Genomic DNA, 22,004 nt, shown 5'->3' on the forward strand with positions numbered 1-22,004 from the left:
GAGCAAAGGAAGACGAGACCCTGCCCTCTCTGCTTTACACACCCACACACATGACTACAACAGTGTGTGTGTGTGTGTGAGTTTGTGTTTGCGTTTGCTCAACCAACATTCAAAATTGATCTATGACCTTCAACACATCACTGCTTGCTCATTCTTAAGAATTACAATGAGGAATATTTGCACAATCATCCGTCTTGCGGCGCTGCGAGCTTGACATAGTCTGAGGGCTTTTTATGACTCTGCCCTGAAGGTTCTGGTTCTGGTGCTCTCTCGCTTTCTCCCCGGAGCATAATTTTTAATTGCTTTCTGGAAGCAGCAAAGCACTTGTTTGCACTCATCAAAACACCTTGCAATAAGCAGGAATTCTTTTGTTGATTGTGAGAAACATACGACAACACATTCCTCCCTTCCTTTATTGTTAAAAGCAAAAAGACATCTTGTGAGAGATTCATTTCAAATTAGAGCTAGAAAACTGGGAATTTGCATTGGCAGGACGACATGTTGCTTTCAAAAACAGTACATTTAATACTCTGAAGCCCTCTATTGCCAGATTTACCTCAAGTCATACTTCATCCAATTATATATTTTTTATTCCAGTCACTGTTTTGCTGTCCTGGGTTGTGTTAATACTGTACAAAATTCACCGTTCATCAACTACAAGTCCTGTGAGGTCAGAAACAGGGGAACAAATCTAGTCCTTCAAAACATGCCAAAACAAGGACGGAAAGAATTTACATATTTACAGTTCATGGTCATCACCTCCAAAACAATGCAAGAATCCAACCCACAACTCATAAATCAGGAAAAGCAGCCAGTGATAAGAGCCAGTGTGTGGCAGACAGTTGCAGCTGAGAGGCCTCTTTCAATAGCTGGCATCCCAAAGTCCACTCCTTGTCCTCTGGCCGAGGTGTCAACTGCCAAGATCTATTGTGGAGAGGGTCTGTCCTACGAAGACAATGGGGGAGTCTGACTTTTCACCTTCTCTTTCTCTGGAGGCGCAGCTCTTCGCTTGACTGTGCCGGTGTGTGTTTCCTCGTCTTCTGACCTGACTACAGGGGTGTCTCCTCCGTTGGCATTGGTGGTCTGGCTGTCGGAGGAGGAGTTTGAAGATGTGGAGGACATGCGGGACTTGGCGTCAAGACCTTCAAGGACATGTCGAAAGAGTCCATTGCTGATGACTTCCTCATTGTTGTTGTTTCCTTGGAATGTGAGTGAAATAAAAAAATATATATCATTAGGCATGTAACTGCGCCATGTGTCTTGCAATCTCTGTTCTATTGCTGGTTTTCCATACCTGGCAGTGGGGAGGTCAGCACCCCCTCTTCTCCCCCAGAGCTGAAGAAGACATCCAAAGCCTCCTGGTCAGAGATGTCAATCAGCTCCATCTGGTCCAGCAAGTCCACGTTCACCTCCATGGATGAGATGCTGCCAATTGGAGCTGCAAGAGAGGGGAAGCAATGAAGTGATGTGCATCTGTATATGAACATGCATTTGTGCATGCATGGGTTTCCAACAGTCCAACTCACGTCTCTTATAGTCTCGGATACAAAGGTGCGCCGAGGACAGGTAGGCGTCCACGTCATGCTGGAAGACCTCCTCGAAGAAACGCTGTCTCTCTCTTAACTTGAGCTGCTGTGCTGTGTCCACTTCTGGGAGCCTCTGGGCACGCTCCGTCTCCGCTGTCAATCACAACAGGAGGACAGGAGGTCAGACCAGCTCAGGAAAAGTTTTACACAGACTGGTTCCTCCACTGCTGCTCAGTGAGATCGCCTGGTCTTGTATGAGACATAGTTTGAGACCCATTGTACAGTCACACAGGGGTCTAATGTTGGTAGCCAGAGGGGGGAGACATTGAGCTGTAAGTGAGAAACATGAGGAGGTGGAATCCTCTGTTTATGGACTCTGCTTAGATTGTCTATTGAGATTTAACATTGCAAGGAGACATATGAAAAGTCAATCAAATATCTTAACTGTAAATAACTGTATCTGCTTCCGCTTTCCACTGAACTTTAATTCCTATGAATTATGATTCATTCCGCTGACCTGCTGATAAAACAAATAGATAAAACAAACTGTTGCTCTTTATCAGGACGCTAATCAAACAAACTCTTCAAACATCCACGCTGCACTAACCTGCACATTTACTAAATCAGCCCTGATCCACAGATTGACTTGCAAAAGCACGCTGTCAGATCCTCTACTAAGCTAATCTTGTTTGAGATACCAAGCGATCCTATTTTCCCCCTCATCAGCATCACTGTAATAAAGCTGAGTGCAAGTCCAGTGTGTGCGAGTGGAGGGGAGAACTGCAGCAGTGTGACTGCAAGAGGAATGAGGAGAGGGGAAATGCTGGACTCAGTACATACTGCCAATGACTATAGCCGCCACTGAGAAGGAAAACAGCACTAGAATTGAGACTGAGGAGAAGGCCAAATCTCTAAGCAGTTCCTACAATATCTGTAAATATAAAGAAAAACAACATATAAAAGTAGATTGAATATACAAAGGAGCAATTGAGTTAAAGCACATGTCACATTTATATTAAAGAACCACTGAAGGTGGCGCAGAGAGACGCAAGCTTCTTCCCCATTCATTTTTTGTGTGAAAAGCAAGTCTCTTCACAAGGCATTGTGGGACTTAATGTGTAAGTTTAAAAGGTTTAACTCTAAACGCATGAGAGGCAACATTCACCTGGAAACTTTCAGCACAATGATTGAAAAAGTGACATAGTGGTGGAACAGGATGTTTAACATCTGCTTACCAGCACTTTTAAAGCTCACTAACAACAGTTTCTGTTGTTACACTTAGCTTAGGTTTTTCAGACTACTGAGCTTCAGGGGTGCTGGTAGGCAGACAGAGTCAAGCTAGCTGTTTCCCCGTTCCGGTCTTTGTGCTAATCTAAGCTAACCATGTCCTGGCTGTAGCTTCATATTTACCTCATAGGTACATATGAGAGTGGTATCAGTCTACTCAACTAACTATTGCTTTAAATTCATTTTATAGAAAAATATACATAGCATCTTTCAGCACATAGCTACTCTGAGTACGCAGTGACAAATGTTGCAGTCTTTTATTATATTATATTTCCATATGTTGTACAGTCATTAGGCCACGAGTCATGCCCAGGCACATGTTTTTTGGGGACGGAAGGACACGCGCCTGTCGCTGCAGCTCTGCTCGGCCCTGTTTGACAGTCTGCCTCCTGGGTACAGGGACCTCACAAGCTCTGCGGTCAGATGGGCAGACAGCTTTGGAGAGAAGAGAAGGAGAGGACAACTGAAACCCCAGGGCTAGACAGGCTGACAGCACCTATGGGCATACAGTATGTCTACTGTATGCCCTTTATTTTAGTTCCCAAGAGAGCAGCAGATATTGACAAAGATCCAGCTTCTCTTCTCTTCTCTTCTCTTAAAGAGATACCTTGACTTGACTTGCAAGAGATACATTTAAAAAAAGAGTGGTCAAACCTGATGGATCACAGAGTGACTTTTAATCCCTGGTATGGGTCAGAAATGCTTGATCCTATGATTCCCATAATGCCAACATCTTCCATTTGAGTCTCCCTGCCTGGTAAAATCTCTCAAACGCATCAAAATTGATGCTGAAGAACCAGAGATATCATCTTTTTTGTTCTTCATTCTCGTCAAAACCACGGTGCCTGCATTACCCACAATGCAACTCGAACACTGACAGCTTGGTCGGAGATTCAGGTGTGTTATGCTTGAAGCTGATAGCCTCAAGCGGAGATGAGGAGCGGGCTACAGAGGTCTGGTGAGCTCTCTTCTTTCTAACTCCACACCCCCTGATTGTTTTCATTTTCAAACTCGTAGACTTTGTAGTCTCTCCAAGCTGACTCAAGTGACGTCCCTTGAGGCAATTTATAAGAAATCCCCAGCTCCCCCTGGAGCCACAGAAGGCTTTATGTAACACATATGCCATTGAATTCCCTGAGAACTGTAAACAGACTTTAATGTGTAAAAGTGGCACACTTCCCCTTTAAGTAATTTCCATCACTCTTTACCAAACAGAGCCAGAAGGCAGGTGTCACTCCACATCCCGTGCAGGAGGTGATGTTAGTGATAGTGCAGCCAGTCACAACTGCTCTTTCGTGGTTGCGATCTTCCAAAAGAAAAGTGATACCCTGAGATGGCAGGCGAATGATTACAAGTTGTTTATCTTGTGTCAGCCATCTTTATGGGGTTTTGTCTTTGCAGCATTTCTGTTTCTTTGTCTGACAACGTGAGCCTGAAATGCTCTCTTCTCCTTGCACTGTTGCACAATCAAAAACACTATTGTCTACAGTCTTCAGGAAGCAAAGGGAGCAGCGCTGACAAAGCAAGATGTCAGTCACAATCAGGAGCTGCCTGTTTGACGTGTGCGTTTGGATGAAAAGAGCTTCTTGTTTAATGTGACCGGTCGAGAACATCATGTCAAACAAAACACTGGGTTTGTACTGGATGAATGACTATCCTTTCTTTTCTTTTCAAAAGCAGAGCAGGCAGGCAGCATGTTTGAGCTGCAACCACCTCCAGGAAAATGATGCTTTTCCTTACAGGCTACAGGTTTAAGCAAATTGCTTATCCTGGAATACTTTTCCCACTCAGTTAAACACTGATTGATCACAGCATTGATTGTTTCTACTTAAAGGCTGAGGCCTTGGGGAGCTAAAGGTTAGCTACAGATGTATATCCTCACATTGATTTTGCTTCCCTATCCAGTTCTTTTTTCCATTGAATCACTTGGATCGATGCGGCTTCCCTGGCCACGGACGACCCCTGCGACCTCTGATTAGTGCAGCCACTCACGTGGGAAAATCCTGTCACAAGAAAAGCCACAGTGTCCACTGCTGCTGAGATCACATGTCTGGCCGGCTACAGCCCCGCCACCAGTCTTAGGTTTCATACCACAAGATGTCTGAAGAGAGAGAATGGGGAGATAAACAACCTGCAGGCCTGACCTGATATTCTTTCTTTGTTTCGTTCTTTCCGTCTTTTTTCTGTCTGTCTGTCTCTCGTGTCTTTCTTTCTATCTCTTCTTTCTGTATTTTTTCTGTCTCTCATTATGTCTTTCTCTTTCTGTCTCTCTCTCGCTCTCTCTCTTTGTTTTGTTGTGTCTTTCTGTATTTCTTACTCCATTTCAGTTTTTCTTTCTTTCTTTCATTCTTTCTTTCTCATCTCCTCCTCCGTCCTTTCTCTCTAGCCCCTCTGCACTTTCTGTCTCCCCCTCCTTCCTTCCTGTCTCCCCCTCTGTCCTTCCTGTCACCCCCTACGTCCTTTCTGCCTCTCTGTCTATCTTTTCTGTTTCTATTTTTGTATTCAGTCTCCCTTTCTACTCTTCTTTCTTTTTTATCTTTCTTTCTTTCTTTCTTTCTGCCTGCCTGTCTGTCTGTCTGTCTGTCTGTCTGTCTGTCTCTCTCTCTCTATGTCCCCCTACATCCTCTCCGTCTCCCCCTCCGTCCTGTCTGTCTCCCCCTCCTTCCTTCCTCTGAGTGCTCAGGGACTTGAGAAAGAAAAGGTCATAGATCAGGACTCAGGACCAGCTGGACATGCAGAATGACTGGAACAGACAGACAGATAGGGACAGAGAGAGCGGCCCGGATGTGTATGTGTGCCACTCTGCCTCCCCACATAAAGACAAACTCAGATCCTCCGCTCGGGTCAGAGAGAGAAAGAGCCCATTCAGAGCCGGACAAAGGCAGAGATGTGAGGGAACAGGACTGGCCTGCACTCCTTAGATGTGATGCCATTTACAGGAAATCATTTTGGATGTAGCAGAGGGAGAATACACCTGAACTCAGCCTGTCATTTGTTTAGTAGTGTTACATCCTTTACTAACCATGAGGTGTTTGTTACATTCCTCCTGTTCTGTGGATCCGGAGCTTTTTTTTTTTGCTTAAATTAAATTTCTGTGAAAACTGTGTCATGACTTCTCAGAAGTCCCAGGCGCAGATGCCAGCAGACATAATGCATCATCCCCACATGATGATACAGAGATTGTTCAGTGCTCCCCTGTCATCAATTTGACTATATATTTATTTCTACACAGAGTGCATTTTATAGTGTGAGAAATAAATGCCAAGAATCAGGTCACACTCATGTCATGTGCCTCAAGGACAGGAGCCTGAAGCGATGGTTAAGAAGCAACAACTTCACAAATAGAAGAGGCAACACATTGATCTGGAGGCTAAATGACGGGATAGGAGGGCTTGGTGTCGCCCACAGGCTGCCATTAGCCCACCGCTGTGCTAAATGAAAATGTGAGCCCACAGACAGACTCCCCTGTGACAGGGAAAGGGAAGGTCAGGGCAGAAAGGGGCAGAGAAGACTGCCTCTCCAGATGATCCAGCTGTTTTTACACTTGTTGGTTGAGGGAGCAGCTCTGGGTATAACCACTCACTAAACAGAAACCCCAGTGGGAACCATCGTTTCCTCCTCTGCTTTGATTATAGAGCAGTTTGCCAGATTCTCAGTCTGATTCTGTTCATCCAAGCCGAGGCTTTTTCCAAGAAGTGGTTTCCGTGTACAAATGGATGAGGTCATCCCTGTCTAAATGGCTCTGGTGGTGGTACACACTTCCATGAGTGGCCTCAGCCACCCCACCATTACATTTAAATAGCAGACTGTCAAGATCAGCATCAAGCACAGATGTGTCAGTGGTTTAAGATTATTAACGATCATTTAAGAAATCCAACCAGCCAATAATATCTCTGCAGCATTAATAATTACTGCATCATTAAATTATCTTGGCCTTATATTAAAGTAAACAGTGCATCTGGAGTGGCTGTCAACAGACAGACAGAGGACATGGTAACATAATTGAGCTCAGAGAATTTTTATCTGATACTTAAATCTGTAGTCACCCTAAACAACATGAACTTGTCTAGTGAGGGTTGACCGAGTATCCTCTGTTCTTTCACCAGTAACCATAAAACATGGCCACTTCTCTCATGGCAATCTCTTCAACATTCACGCCGCTCCCTGTTCTTCCCGGGAAGGCAGCACTGCCTCTCCGCATATTTGTGGAAGTTTGTCACAAGTTTAAAGCTATTTTCATGTCAGCTGGAAGACGCGAATGTCTCTTTATCATTTATGTAATGTAACTCCATACAAGTTAAAGTCTTACATTGAAAATGTTACTTAAGTAAAAGTATATAAGTATAATCAGGGAAATGTACAGTAAAGTATTAAAAGTAAAAGTACTGAATGCTGTAAGTGTTATACTATTATATATTATATCTTTAGATATTTTTTACCCATGCATTCATGTAAAAGCAGGATTTTACTGTTGTACTTGGTTGAGATGGAACAAGTATTTTGTGCAGGATTGCAATTATCTTCTTGATTAATCGACTGATTGTAAAAAGAAAATCGGAAAATAGTGAGTACAAAATTCAAAAGTATTAAAAATAACTTAAAAGTAATCTAGTAATCAGCAGATCCTTATATTTGCGAAGCTGGAACCATGAAATGTTAAAAAAAAAATGATTTGATTATGATTATTGATTAATTGACTAATCGTTTCATCTTTACTTGAACACAAGGTTGGGTAGTGCAATTTATAACAAGACATTATATATCTATAAGCACTGTCTCTTTTGTATGTAAAAATCTTACATACAAATACAAACATCTGTTATGTAAAGTAACTTGTAACTAAAGCCTAATATATTTTGTGAAGTAAAAAGTACAATATTTCCCTCTGAGATGTAGTGGAGCAAAAGTAGAAAGTGCCATAAAAAGAACTCAAGACTCAAGTAAAGTACAAGTACCTCACATTTGTACTTAAATACAGTACTTGAGTGAATGTACTTAGTTACATTCCACCGCTGAACTCTGAGGTAACACTTGTTTGGGCTGAGGCAACTGCGGATAGACTGGCTGCCCTTTCCACCCAGACACTTTTTGTCAGAGGAGAGAGATTTTATTTCACGAGTTCCCAACTGCGACAAGAGAGAGAGAGAAAGAGAAAGAGGTTGCAGAAGAAGGGAATGAGTGGCTGTAAACACAGAAAGGTAGCAAGAAGAGTGAGGGAGGAAAGGTCAGGGAGGACAGGAACACTTGCAGAAGGGCTTAAACAAAAGGAGGAGGAGGATGTCTTAAAAAATCTAGAGTATGATGGGAGAGAGGTTAGCCAAAAGTGAGTCAACACAAGGGTGTGGGTTGTAGAAATGGTGAGGACAGAGAGAGGGAATTCTGCACGGGCTCATTAGTTAAAGAGGATGTCTTGTTATTTTCACTGAGAGTCTCTGCCGTACCTTCCAGCACATCACTGACCCCAGCAGCAGCAGGCTGTTAGCAGTCAACAGCTGCTCCTTAGTGGATCAGTCTCTTTGCTGGAGCTGTTACAGTAGTTAATGGTGTCTCAGTGGTCATGAAGGATGGTGGAGCGCCTGGTTGGCTACAGGGAGAGGATTTATCCTGCATGTGCTAATTCATCACCAGCATTAAAAACATGATGACGAGTGCTTCCACACATCCCGGTCAGCACATGCTGAAGACTCCCAGTAAAGTTACTCCTCCTGTCTTACACTTTTCTATTTTCTAGTGACTGCAGTTTCAGCTTCATCATCTTGCTTGCTTGCATCTTTGTCTCATTCATCAGAACAGATGCTTTTAACCAAAGTGGAACAGACTGGTGGCCCCACTTGTAAAATGGACACTAATATCTTTGCACTTGTTCTGTCTCACACTTTTATTTTTGGCTGTTTTCTCTCCAAAAAGCTGCCATTTACTGTGCTCCAGTTGCAGGGACAGTAAATTATTTATGGCAGCTGTGGATGTGTGTTTGTGTGTCTGTCTGGTCTATATTGTATATGCGTGAGTGTGTTTTTATTTGCATATTAGGTCTGGCTAGGTTTTCGCTGGGACAGAGCAGTGTCCAGCACCATCAGCCCAGTCCGTCAGGACAACAATGACATCAGTGTTAACCCTCTCCTTCCTTTCCCCCCAGCCTGGATTACACCCAGACTGACAATAGGACTGTTTGTAGGTCAGTGTCCCGTCCCACTGCCCTCCATAAAACCACAAGCAGACTGTCACGAGTTCTGATCAACACAACAGGCTTCACCAGCTGACAAAGTGCCGACATACGCATGGTTTTTCCTACAATGACTACTACAAGAAAATTACTATTAATGAACAGTAGAAAAAGATTATAAATGGTCTTTTAAGGAATCCAACCAGCCAATAATAGGCAAATCTCAGCAGGGCTATAGAACTGCATCAGTAAAGTATCTTGGCCTCATATTACAGTGTTAACAGTGTTAATGCAAAGTGCATCTGGAGTGGCTGAAAACAGACAGAGGACATGGTAACATAATTGAGCTCAGAGACTTTTTATCTGATACTTAAATCTGTAGTCACCCTAAACAACATGAACTTGTCTAGTGAGGGTCGACCAAGTATCCTCTGTTCTTTCACCGTTAACCATAAAACATGGCCACTTCTCTCATGGCAATCTCTTCAACATTCACGCCGCTGCCCGTTCTTCCCGGGAAGGCAGCACTGCCTCTCCACATATTTGTTAAGGAGGTTTAAGCTATTTTCACATCAGCTGGGAGAAGCGTAGGAATGTTTGGTTAAACTCAACACAGTCCCTCCGACATCTCTCCTCTGTTTGTTGAGGCTGAGGCAGGCTGGCCTGCAGATGCTGTACTAGCCACAGAAGACTAAACACAATCTTACCATGATTTATTGTTGCACTGCCTGGCCAGAAAGATTGAATTATTACTTCATGTTATCACAACCCCCATTTTTAAATCAAACTATTTGATTGGTTTTCTCTACTGCACTTTTATTTGGGGTAACTTAACACTGCACTAAAACTGTATTGGTTGTCTGTTCGGTTATTCTTTATTTTATTCTACTTTGATGGAGTTTATTTTCCTCTTCATTGTCTTCAAATGGCCCCTGCACACCCAGAGAGGTTATTGCGTAATTAGACCTTTGCTCAGGTTGGGCAGATACTTGAAATACATGAGGCCACCAAACTTCATGAACCAATGACAAAGTCCTCAAACAAGTCTGATAAAGCAAAATAAGTCAAAACACTGTGTCGGTGAACTATGGGTCTATAGAGCCTTAAAATGTTGTTCTAATGCATTTCTTTGCCTCTGTGTTTGAAGGGTGCTATAAACTTGCCTTTATTTAGACGCGCCCCTCCATAAGCTTTAAACCTGCAATAACTGATGTTTTTGGGGGCAGCAGAAACAAGTTGTAAACACAACATTGAAATATTATCAGCAACGTTAGCATTCATTTGGAGTTGTGTTTCTGGCCACCTCATGAATACAAGTCCAATATTCACTCTCTTTTAGCTCTTTTTTTGGTCTCCACCAACTACTGAGAGAAACATCTGTGCTGTTTAGCTGCTAAACGCTACATTAAACTTTTTCTTTTGTTTGGTGCTCTTTTGCTGAGAACTGTGGCTGAAAATGACACTATGAGAACAGTGAGAGCGAACCAAAACCGTAAAGATACGGGCGTAACACCAAAAGGATGAGCTTAAAATCAATGAAACAGTCCGTAGAGCTGAGGATTAGTCGAGTTAAAATTCTCTACAAGACATCCCTTTAACATATGCATAGCCAGTTTACAGTCAGAGGAACAATACGTTTCGTCCTCCCAGCAGCATCAGGGCCTCAGTGAACAAACTCCAAATCATTTACTGACCGAACAGGTGACTTTGTGCTACATGGGTTTACACATTTGGAGGCGTGTTCACATGATAAATTGCTGCTGTCTCTCTGTGTAGGACTGTGAACACTCACAGTGTTGCCTGGAGGCGTTAGCTCTGTCTATACCCGCAGGATTCAGCTGAACAGTGAGTAGATGGATTTGGTAGAGAACTAATGAGAGGAGCTGGTCCATGTCCCCGGGGCTGCACATCTTACACTGTTGAAGTGATGGGAACCGTATTCAGCCTTCCATGCAAGGCTGTTTAGTATAATGACACACAAACACACACATATAATTAACTTAAAGCGCTGACATGCCACGAGGCATTGTTTGTGATAGAATAATCTGTGTATTTGCACCATGTGAGCTTTTCTCACGTTTGTAAGCGATGATCCTGTTATTCTAGTATTCCTGTTGTTCCTGAAAGAGCATGACACAGTACTAACACGTCTTTGCTTTCAACAACAGTGATTGACTTGCTGGAAATGTGCATTTTACACTAAAACCCAGAAAAGGTCCAACCTTTCTGGTAGTGTATTAGGGCCAGTATTTATCATCCATATCATTGAACACAAAGTATGATCCACACTTGAGTAACTGAGAGAGGAATCACCCCTGGTTCAACCCAACTCAACAAACAGCAGCGTGTGTGGTGTAACTTCTGGGGGCTGTAGCCTGGATTTTAGAAATTCTGAGGTCATGAGTCCCCCCTCACACAGAACAATTTGACCAGACACCAAAAGTTACGTTAACATTCTATTAATTCAGTTAATTGTTTAATTACCCTAATAGTCATTATTCAGTCCGAAGTTGAGTTCACGTTGGCTGACTTTTGTTTGGGATGGGGGGGGGGGGTATTTTATTTCGCTTGCCCTGGCCAATGAGTAGTGAGTGCCACTTCTGTTTAGCCAACATTATCCTAAGTTAACACAGAAGCCATGGAAGTGGTTGCTAGGAGAAGTTAAGGTAACGTTCAACACCAACATCAACTGCTGCGTCAATTTTACCCACGCTCATCCTTTTTTTTTGCGGCTATGTTTTGTCACCTTTTTTCTGGCTCTTGTATAGGAAAATGATGTCCGCATGCTTGATCACTCTTAAGCTCAACACCAGGAGATGTGTGCCATGATTCAGAGGTCTGCCACCATGCTACTGTTCAATTATATTGTCTCTAATATTTGCATTTCCCAATGTAAAGGTCTAAAGGCCTGGAGTAAAGTTTTGGTTGGGAAATAATGTATTCTTCATTTTTTTTATTTGCTGGCAGTAAAATAGTCAAATTTAAAGCTGCTATAATAAACATTTTTACAATAACAAGCCTCAACCTCAACATTACTTAAACCGCCAAATTCCCAGAAAGACATACGGAGCGTCCTCTGTATTTCTTCATGACATCATTGTTTTCAATGGTAGTTTCAGTCATGCACAAGTGCTCAAGAGAAACAAATCAGGAGAATGAGAATTGTGTGAGTCCAACTGTCAAAACCATCAATTCAGAAGACAAAGGAGGTAAAAAGCACCCACATGTTTTGGTTTACACCTTCTTCAGTTCACTTTGGTCCCATGCGTATCCCCTCTCGCTCAGACATTAAGCTCCAGTGACTATATAGCAGCATAGCAGAGATATACCGTCTGTAAATAGTGTGATAAATTAAAGCTACAGGCAGTACATGATATGGATTTTTACCCCTCTAAATTGCTCATTGAATAGAATCTATACTCCTCAGTCCTATCTGGGTCACGTCCAGGGGGACCGAGCTAAGAATAAAGGGAGAGTAGAAGTAATTCCTTCTACACCCAATACCCTGCTGTCTGTAACATGCTCTCAACAGCTGGCCAGTCTATCACTCCGCAGCAGGCCGATGTGCCGCTCTCTGGCACATTCCCACAATAATCAAAACGTGACTGAGCAGACTGTGGAGTCACACAGGCTGCAGGCAGAGCAACAGATGGGAGACGTCTTCTCTGGAGTCACAGCCCTGATCCGTTTTAGCCTCATGAAATCACAAACTGATCTCACTGGGACTAATTCAATTTCAGATCTTGTGTGTCCTGTCAGGGTTGGTGTGCCTGTGGAACGAGGCTGCAGAGCGCGTCGCAGTCAGCCGACTCTGATGAGATCTGCAGGCACAATCCCATTACAAATAAGAGATCTTTGTCTGGAGCTCTGTGGTGGCCCCAATCCAAGCCTGCCTCAGTGTGTGTGTGTGTGTGTGTGTGTGGGAATGCATCCCTGTTCCCGTGCAAAGAGAGTGTGACCTATTCACTTGGTATTAGTGAACATTACTCAGGGTGATGATTCAACATTCCTGTCTGATTTCTGGCCGGCGCAGCACTTGGACCAGTCACTTCAGGCTACATCAACACAACGGCAGCTATTTGACACACTGGCTGAGCTGACACACACACACACACACACACATAGACACACAGCTTATGCCTCATAGTAATGGAGCACAGAATGAATTCAGATTCCACCATAAACAACTCCAAGACACTGCCAGAAAAGTGTTCATTTGTGCCTTTTCCTCAATTACTTGACAATAATTTGACAACTGCAACAACAAATTTGTATAATATAGACGCTGAATTTCATGTAAAACCTCAACAACAGACAGACCTGCACACACACAAGCTTTCATTGTAGCTTGAGCTTCCTTGTCTTTGCCTTAAATGTTCAGTCTATGTGTGTGCTGTGTGCTTCTGACAACCAAATATGGAGAATCATTTTCTCCTCTCTAATGTCCTGCTCTACATCTAAAAATAAAAGCTGTGTTAATGGAGAAAAACATGTGGCTAAATATCAAAATATTCACATGAGCTAAAAGATGAGTTCCTGCAAAAAGGGTTTAGAAGTTTTAAAAATAACTCACAGGGTGGGCGTTTGTTGTGAAGGCTGGCTGATGAGGAGCTCATGTTGCTGGAGAGTCGTAGGGAAACAGAGATGATCAATCAGGGATGATTAGTGTGTGTGTGTGTGTGTGTGTGTGATGGCCGGTCAGCCCTGTGAGAGTCCAGCAGAGAGGCTGCCGATCATCTCCCACCTCCTCTGCTCACTCGAAGTGCTCCAAAAGGGGACTGATGCTGACTGCCACACCGCTGCTCTCCTTCCCCACCTCCCTCTTTCTCCCTCAGTGGACTCTGAGCCACTTGGATGATGCGAGAACAAGTTAGTGGCTTTGTGGAGCAGACCGGCTGACCAATGACAGGGAGGAGGGAGGAGCTGAGGGAGACCGAGGAAGGGATTGAGAAGAGAGAAGGAGGGATTTTATGTAATGGGGTGGAAAATACCAAGGAGAGACAGACACATGCCTTTGTTATTTTTGTCTTCTTACGCTCCCTCCCTCCCTTCCTGTCTCTTGTTCCCCGTCTCTCTTTTTTGTTGCAGGTTTAAACCCTCTCTCCTCTGTGTCACCTTCAGGGACCAAGTGGTGTTAAGAAATGTTACATTAACAGATAACGAATATCTCTTTAATTATTATATTGTTTTAATAATTATAACAGTTTTAATAATGATTGGAATGACATTGATGCTCCTGAACAATTTAAAGGCTTTTCAGGTTTCTACTTCACAAAGAACATTTTGTTCCTTACATTACATTTACATTACTATTACATTTGGATACAAAGTGCAACTAGCTGTTGTCTACATAGATTTCCCAGTTAAAACCCTTATTGGTTAATTGATCAGTCAATTGACAGGAAATTAGTTAGCAACTACTTTGATTGATCATTTAAGTCATTTTTTAAGCAAAATGCAAAAACAGGTGGTTCCAGCTTTATCCAGTGAGGATTTGCAGCTGTTTACTGTTATAAATTATGTACCTTTGAGTTTCAGACTGCTGATTGAACAAAACAAGACATTTTTCAGACCAAACAATGACTTGATTAATTAAGAAAATAATCAGCAGATTAATCTATAATGAAACTAATCGCTCTCATTCCTGTTACTTTTGGCTGTAATGATTTCTTTATGTTTTTCTAAACAGTGTCGACATTGATTTGTATGTTTGAATAAGTCCTTCGTGTTAGATCACTGGTCATTGGCTTAAACAACCTGTTGTTTGTCCTCTGGTGGTCTAGGTTTAAGGCTCTGACGGTGTACCCAAAAATCTCCTGTTTGAGTCTGACCAGGGACCTTTATTACATGTCATTCTCCATCTCTCTTTCTCCCCTCATTAACTCTCCAGTGAAGGAACAAATACATAAAACCAAACTCAAACTCATTTTTGGCTGAAAACCTTCCTCAAAACACCATTTCCAAATGAGAATTTGTATGTGTTTGTCTTATATGGAAATCAGACTCAGAGTCAGGAAATGAAGACTTCAGTATCATATCTGATCATGTGTGTCCTGGACACCATCTAGTGGACAACAGATGACACTTCCAGTTCTTCGCAGCTGGACTTGCTGATTACACAATATTTGCATGCAGAGGGTTCACAAAGCAGCATTACATCATCGCCTTTTACCAAAACACGGCATCCGCATCTGAGAGCGGCTTTTAAAGATTGCCTTGCTTCAGTTGCTGGCAGGAAAGGTTGTTAGTGCGAGTCATTGCAAGCTATTTGTGAGAAACAGCACAAAGTGAGCTATCCTGCTCATCAGCAAATAACTGATCAACAGATGCAGGGCCGGCTCTGGGCATAGGCGAACTAGGCGGTCGCCTAGGGCCGGCACTGAACAGATGTAATGTAGCAGTTGGGAAGTGGTGGGAGTGACTGGAGTGACTGATTTCTATCAATAAAAACACACTCTTTGTAAATGTCAGTGGTTGTGGCACAGCCTGCGATGCAGCTTCTTACCATGTCATGAACTTTCTCCTGCACGTGTGTTTGTGTGTATGTGCACTTCTGACTTAGCCTACTTTTGGGGACACATTTCAGACTAAAGACCAGTGAATCAGGGACAAAAGCTGTGAAAAAGCTGATTTTTGGGTTCAGTGGTTATAGTTAGGGTAAGTCTCCAGGAAATGCATGTAAGTCTATGTCATGTCCCCAAAAGTTATGTATGTCAACCTGTGTGTGTTTGTGTGTGTGTGTGCACCAGAGGACAAAAAAGACAGAGAGAAAACAGAGAGGGAGAGAGAGTGGGCAGAGGAAGCATGATGTGACTCAAAGTGAGAAATCCTCTCCACCTCAAACTATATTCTGCATGGGCTTTCTCATGACTGGGGGTTCACCTGCCGAGGCCCTGCAAAATCAATAGCTGACGCCTGGGCTGCTGTGCTGCTGAGGCAGCCATGGAGCAAAAGCCAAGTCCTCTTTCTTGTGTTTTAAAAAGCAAGAAGAAAGTGAGGAGAAACACATAGAAAGCAAGCTGGCCGCAGGGCGTGGGTGAGGGTGAGGGGGGACGTGGTTTATGTTGGCTGCACAAGCATGAAAGGCCTTCTTCTTCTGCAGAGGATTGACTTTAGTACTTAATGTTGACCTTTGAACACTTCGCTCAAAAGCAATTACTGGCCATTTCAAAGCATTCATCCGGTTTGGTGTCTCGCTCATTCAGGATGAAACACTATTAGTCCACATCTGCCCACATAGGTGAGAAAAGCAGCAAGTGAGAAACAGCAGGAAGAGTTAACAACAAGTAAGGGCTATCTGCTATCACATTGCAGATGTGATAGCAAGATTTCTGTTGTGCAATCCCTTTTTTTTCTGCTTGTGTGAGTCCAGGCTAGTCTAAAGCAACGGTTTCCCGCCCTCACTACACCGGGCAAAGCGCCAAAGCCATCAGGCAGTCATACGCCTACCATCAGCTGAGGAGTTGCACAGCAGTCTCATTTCTAATTATACACCCAACAACAGAGAGCTACGGCGCGAGGGAGAGAGCGGAATATGGAGAGAGGAAGAGGAGTGTGATTACAAATGGAAGAGAGGCTGAGAGTGCTACTCAGCAGCAAACACAGGGTGAACAAGTTCAGATGTGAGAGATTGAGAGAGAGAGAGAGAGAGAAAGTAAGAGAGGGTGAGGGAGAGACATGAAATCTGTCTGAGAAAGGTTAACAGGACCGACTGACTAAGTAGAGTGGGAGTGTAAAATGTAAAAGCGAGTAGGAGGGAAGAGAGAAAGGAAGAGAGGAGAAGAGAATAAGGAGGAGAGCGTGTCTGATAGACAGTCTGTTGAGCTTGTCTGGATGCTTCTGATCATTCTGCTCTGCTTTGCCTTTTCACCTGCAGCCCAGGAGGACGACACAAGGCAGACAAGGTGTGTATGGAGCGTCTGTGAACAAGGGTCTGTGAACACGGGTGCACAGAGAGACGGACGGACGGACGGATGGAGGAATATGTAAGTAAGTCTCCGCCATCCATCTGTCATTCATCTTGATTTATGTAGCATGTTCCTGTTTTTTACTCCCCCGAGGAGAGCCACGTTATGGTACATGTATTAGTCTAACTCTGGGTGCATGTTTGAGGAACTCTTCTGTGGGATTCAGCACCAGAGCTTAAATTAGGTTGCATCACGGTACAGCTCCATAAATAGAAACACCAAGCTGACTAAATGCAATATTGGCACTACTGATATGCAAATAATCCCGTGCTCGGCGCAGATTATCATTATCATGGTGGCAGCAAACATACTAAACACTGCTGTGTATGTGTTTCATTTCTGTAGATTAGCCACCTGTAGTGAACTGATCACCTCATATGGTTGTTCAGCCTGGGTTACATTACAGTGCAGGCCTGTTTGGGTCACAATCTGATCATCCCTGTGTGTCGGTCCAAGAGTACGTACCCCATGGGTCTAAGCCATTTGAATGAATTTACATTTACACTGCAGGCATTTAGCTGACAAATACTTATCTATACATGTCTCATGGTATAATGCTGAGTGCTTGCGCAGGAATGTCAGTGTGAAGGTGTTGTCTGATCCCACACACACACACATAATAGAGAAACAGCTCATATCAGAGACATGCCCGTCAGGCAGAGTGAAATAGGTCCATTCAGCGGTGGTGCTCAGCTATGATGATGACATAATACAGGGCACTGAGATGAGCTTTGCATTGACAGGCAGTAAAAGTTTTGCACAGCTCTTTACCTCCCTGCATCACTTTGTGTAAATAATGTGTCTTTGAATGTAGGTAAGAAACTGTGTGTGTGTGTGTGTGTGTGGCCACAAGTTGCTCATATTTAGCACCCCTCAGTGAACTGACTCACTACTGTGCGTGCAGGTAAGGAGGATGATGGGGTTTCAATAGCTTGAGGTGTTGGCCCCATGAGAAAGATACAGGCCAGGGCGGTGTGTGTTTAACACACCTATTTAGAAGGTGAATACACACACACTCTCGTGTTTCTAGTAGAAAATGTCACCGTGAAAACTTGCTTGAAAGATGATGTGATCAAAGCCACCCTCAACCTTTTACTTTGCATTGTCCTCACTACGCTTGTTCCCTCACCAACCACACTGCGCAGTACTTTGTTACCATAGTAACTATTTTTTTTTTTCAAAGGAGTTGGGAGATGTCCATCAAACTCAACCCCATCAACGTAGCAATTGGTGGTTGAAAAGCCTTCATTTGAAGCAGAGGGTGGAAGTTATTGTTGATGTGTCAAGGGGATACTTACATGCAATGATCTCACCAGGTGGCGCATTCAGAGGGGAGGGAAAAAGTTTTGTCATCTATCAAGAACATTTTGAAGCGAGAGTGACAGGCAGAGAAAGAGAGTGTCTAAACAGAGAATCACATGAGTTTCTCCAGCTTGACGCCTTGTTCGCGAGGATATAAAAGTGCACCAATATTTGCTTCTTCTACTTTTCAGATCGTGATGACCTTGGACCCGACTATCTACAACGCTTGCCAAGACGCTGGAGTCTGTGTCACATGATCGCAACACCTCCTCAGCTTTCTGCAGGAGGGCATGCCGTGCCGGTGTGAGTGACAGGCAGCGTGAGCCAATGAGCTTCACACCAAACCCGGCTCTAGTCCCAGACAGGGACAGCCTCCCACTCAAAAAGAGGGACCAAAGACCAAGCTCACCACCACCACCACAGCAGCAGCAGCAGCAGCAGTGTGATGCCGCAACATTCAAGGCACCCTACCCTTACAAGAGCCACAGTGAGTTGAAGACAAAACACACCAGCCCTTTCCAGCCCGTACCTAAACGGGTTCCTGCACTGTACCAGCCCTGGATGCAGACTCATCCATCCACCAGGTCCAAGCCTCACGTCCTCTCTGCATTCAGGGAGCATCATGGCTGGGCAGAGTGGAGAGAGTTCAACTCCCTGCACCCTGGATGGGACTTTTCTCATCACTATCAGCACCACAGCAACTTGTCCGGCTCGCCTGCACTCCACCCGGGCCATCCGCACCACCCCTCCAGATTCAGGCCCGTCTCCCTGGTCACAGAGGGTTTCCAAAGGGTGGGTGGAGGGTACGGCTGGGAGCAGCTCAAGACATTGAGCGACAAGAGTTTAAACACAGAGAGGCAGAGCAATGGGAGGAACAAAGGACCGTACGTGAGGAGAAGAGACAGAAAAGTTGAGTTCTTTCCCAGGGTTGAAAAAGCAAGTCCTCCATCGCTGAGTGCATGCCTACCTCACTCTCCACCTGAGGAGCTCACATTGCAACATGAGGTGTTGCACAAGTCAACAAAGTTTGTCCAACATGCCATTTCTGGACATTCCTTCACAAGAGTTCCCCCTGACGATAAGTCAAACAACACATACACCTCCATGAAGGAGGACGCATCGAGATCTTCTGCTCGCCCCTTTTCTGAGCAGCCTTCCTCCTCCTCCTCCTCTTCTAACCATTTCCCCTGGCTGCTCCCGCACTTTGGGGCAGGCTCCTTGATCGAGCTCAGAGACGGGCGGCTGAGGAGGGTGGAGCACCTGCAGACGGAGGACTTCCTGCTGGGATCACTGGCCTGTCCAGACCTGCGCCTGAGCTGCTGCACGGTGCAGAGCATCTCCCCTTCAGCCTCCTCCATCTCACGTCTCCTCATCCTGCTCCACGACCAGCAGTCCCAGGTGAAGGAAAATCCCTTTGTGGTATTCACTATTCACAGTAGACCCTTCACAAGTAGCTGGCAATAATATGCCTACAAATTGTTGCATTCAGGTCATGTAGAAGATGCTGTACATACAATCTTTGAACTTGATATTCCATCAGATTTAAATACGACTGACTGAATGGAGTGCAGATAGTGCCTTTAGCCAGGCTTTTACTCTGGCATGTTAAAGGATAAGGTGGTGGTGGTAATGTTTTGTAGTCCCTTCTAGCTGTCTGTATAGCCAAAGCTTATTCCTCTGTGCCACAGAGCTCCTTTATTGTCCCAAATCTTTTAAAATACATACATTAGCCACACCATTGCACTCCAACATACACTGCCCTGATGTGATTATGATAAAATACTAGCATACAATGTTTGTATTAATCCGCAACTGAAAATAGTCCCCAACAAATGCAGCACGTATTTTTTAAATAAAGCAGCCTTTTAAAAACTGTCTTAAACCCTTCTGAAGTTTTGTGTCTTCTGTAGAAATTGAAGAAGAAGAAGTGCTTAGGACTGACTGCCACGCACAGGGAGGGGAGAAGTATTGACAGACAGGCACATTGTTGGTTTTGGCCTCTTCATGGGATTTGCTGACAATAAAAAAGACATACAGACTAAGACCAACCTTAGCCTTTTAAACCTACTATGTGTAGAATATGAATATATGCCCTCAGTCTCAGACAGACAGAAATTAAAATAGCTACTGATATTCAATTACTATGGTCGGACCTTGACCTAACTTCACAATGTACCATTCATTTGTGGGTGCCATTGCATTGTTTGGCATGTGGTAAAAAAAATCTATTGACATTAAGCACTCAGTTAGACAAGGGCTAATTCAAGTTAACTAACAGAAGTTTCGCTCACTATATTGTTATTTGACATGCATTCAGCTCAAGCAGATGCTGGAACAATACCACCCCCTAGTGAACAAGCTGCATTTCTGTGTCTAACCTTCCTTCACATATGTAACATCCTCCTCCAGGAGTTGGTGGATGTCTATGTGGAGTACCCATTCTTTGTGCGTGGGCGGGGCTGGTCCTCCTGCAACCCTCAGAGGACTGCCCGTCTCTGTGGCCTGCAGTGCCGCCAGCTCAGTGTGGGGGACGTCTGCCTGGCTCTCACCCCTGTCTCAGACCCCCAGCCTCCACCGTCAGCCACCCTGGAGCCAAAAACCTCACCCTGGAAGTCAGAGGGAGGGTGTGAGTCCCTAAAGGCACAGCAACCCCAGGTTCCCCCAGGGTCAGAGCGGCCAGGAGGGGGGCAGAAGAAGGGGGCAGAGGCGGTCCGGAGGAGACACTATTCAGCCCCTGAGTTGAGAGGTCCAGGGACTAACTGCATGTAGTGAGGGGGGTCACTGTTTTACGGACAGGAAGCAAGTCAATCTCTTTTAAGCTCTGCTGTATTTAGCCTATATTTTCTGTCTTTCTACCTCCTGAATCTTATTTCTGTGCTTGACTGTCGTTTTTAATTGTATCTAAGGAGTAAAAGCTAAAGAGGAATGATAAGAGGCAAACCTATATTAGCAATTTGTATTAGCAATTTGTCAAGATAAGTCAGGGATCAAACACTGACTGAGTCAGAGTTAGACATGACATTTTGTGTTAGCCTGATCAAAGTCTATGATAACACAGAATTCAGATTCACGTGGGAGAACTCGGTCTATTTAACACATTTTTGTGAAGTGAAGAAGTCTTACATCTGGGGAGCTGCTTCAGTGACAGTGAATTTGAGAGAGATCTTGTCGGCTCAAAGAATACTGTTTGGGTTTTTAAGTGTTCATTTTACTTCTAGCAGCTCTGACAAAATCGGCCCACATTCCTTGAAAAGCACAGGAAAATCCTCCCTCAGGTCCTTCACTGCTGATCATATCGTTTAAAGTTTATCTCTCTTCCGCCTAATATTATGTAAGACTTCTTTATGAGCACAGACGATAGGTTTCATTCCAAATTGCTGCATATCCGTAATGCCAGAAATCTTTCTGATGGTCCTCTGTTTGAGAGTGAATTTTCACATTGACAATCAACACCTCTTCTGATTATATCAGTAGGATTTAGTTTTACGCTTCTACCTCTATTTTCTATTTAAGGTGACAGATACATATACTCTGTGTTTTTACCAGTGTGGGCTGTGTTGTAATGTGCTCTATTGGAAGCTCTCAGCTTCTCTGTGAATGTCAGTGTGAATGCCTTCATTTGCCTGGTTGTTACAGTGTATGGCTGCTCTGCTTTCGTACTAATGCTCCTTTTTAAATGTCTGCCACATTGTTAAGAGTGGAGATGATTGTTCTATTCAGAGTTCTTCAAAAGCACAATCTGTGATCGGCATCCACTGC

General features: G+C 44.0%; 1 protein-coding gene across 1 annotated transcript; it reads right to left on the reverse strand.

Moving 5' to 3' along the window:
• Positions 1-408: 408 nt before the first annotated feature.
• Positions 409-13,797, reverse strand: LOC139283310 (dysbindin). Its single transcript, XM_070903307.1, has 4 exons — positions 13,550-13,797; positions 1,527-1,679; positions 1,295-1,438; positions 409-1,199 (listed from the first exon to the last, which is right to left on the reverse strand). Exons 1-4 carry the CDS (start codon positions 13,590-13,592, stop codon positions 946-948), a joined length of 594 nt encoding a protein of 197 aa, XP_070759408.1. The 5' UTR covers positions 13,593-13,797; the 3' UTR covers positions 409-945.
• Between the last annotated feature and the right edge of the window lie 8,207 nt (positions 13,798-22,004).

Source organism: Enoplosus armatus, chromosome 3, assembly GCF_043641665.1.
Source record: "Enoplosus armatus isolate fEnoArm2 chromosome 3, fEnoArm2.hap1, whole genome shotgun sequence".
Taxonomy (NCBI): Eukaryota; Metazoa; Chordata; class Actinopteri; order Centrarchiformes; family Enoplosidae; genus Enoplosus; species Enoplosus armatus.

What these genes read in the sequence shown, in the direction of transcription:
- LOC139283310 (XM_070903307.1), bottom strand. Translation starts at nt 13,592, where the DNA reads ATGAGCTCCTCATCAGCCAGCCTTCACAACAAACGCCCACCCT. An exon ending in TCACAACAAACGCCCACCCT is followed by an intron (nt 1,680 to 13,549) that starts GTGAGTTATTTT and finishes TGTGATTGACAG; the next exon opens with CGGAGACGGAGCGTGCCCAG. An exon ending in TATCCGAGACTATAAGAGAC is followed by an intron (nt 1,439 to 1,526) that starts GTGAGTTGGACT and finishes CCTCTCTTGCAG; the next exon opens with CTCCAATTGGCAGCATCTCA.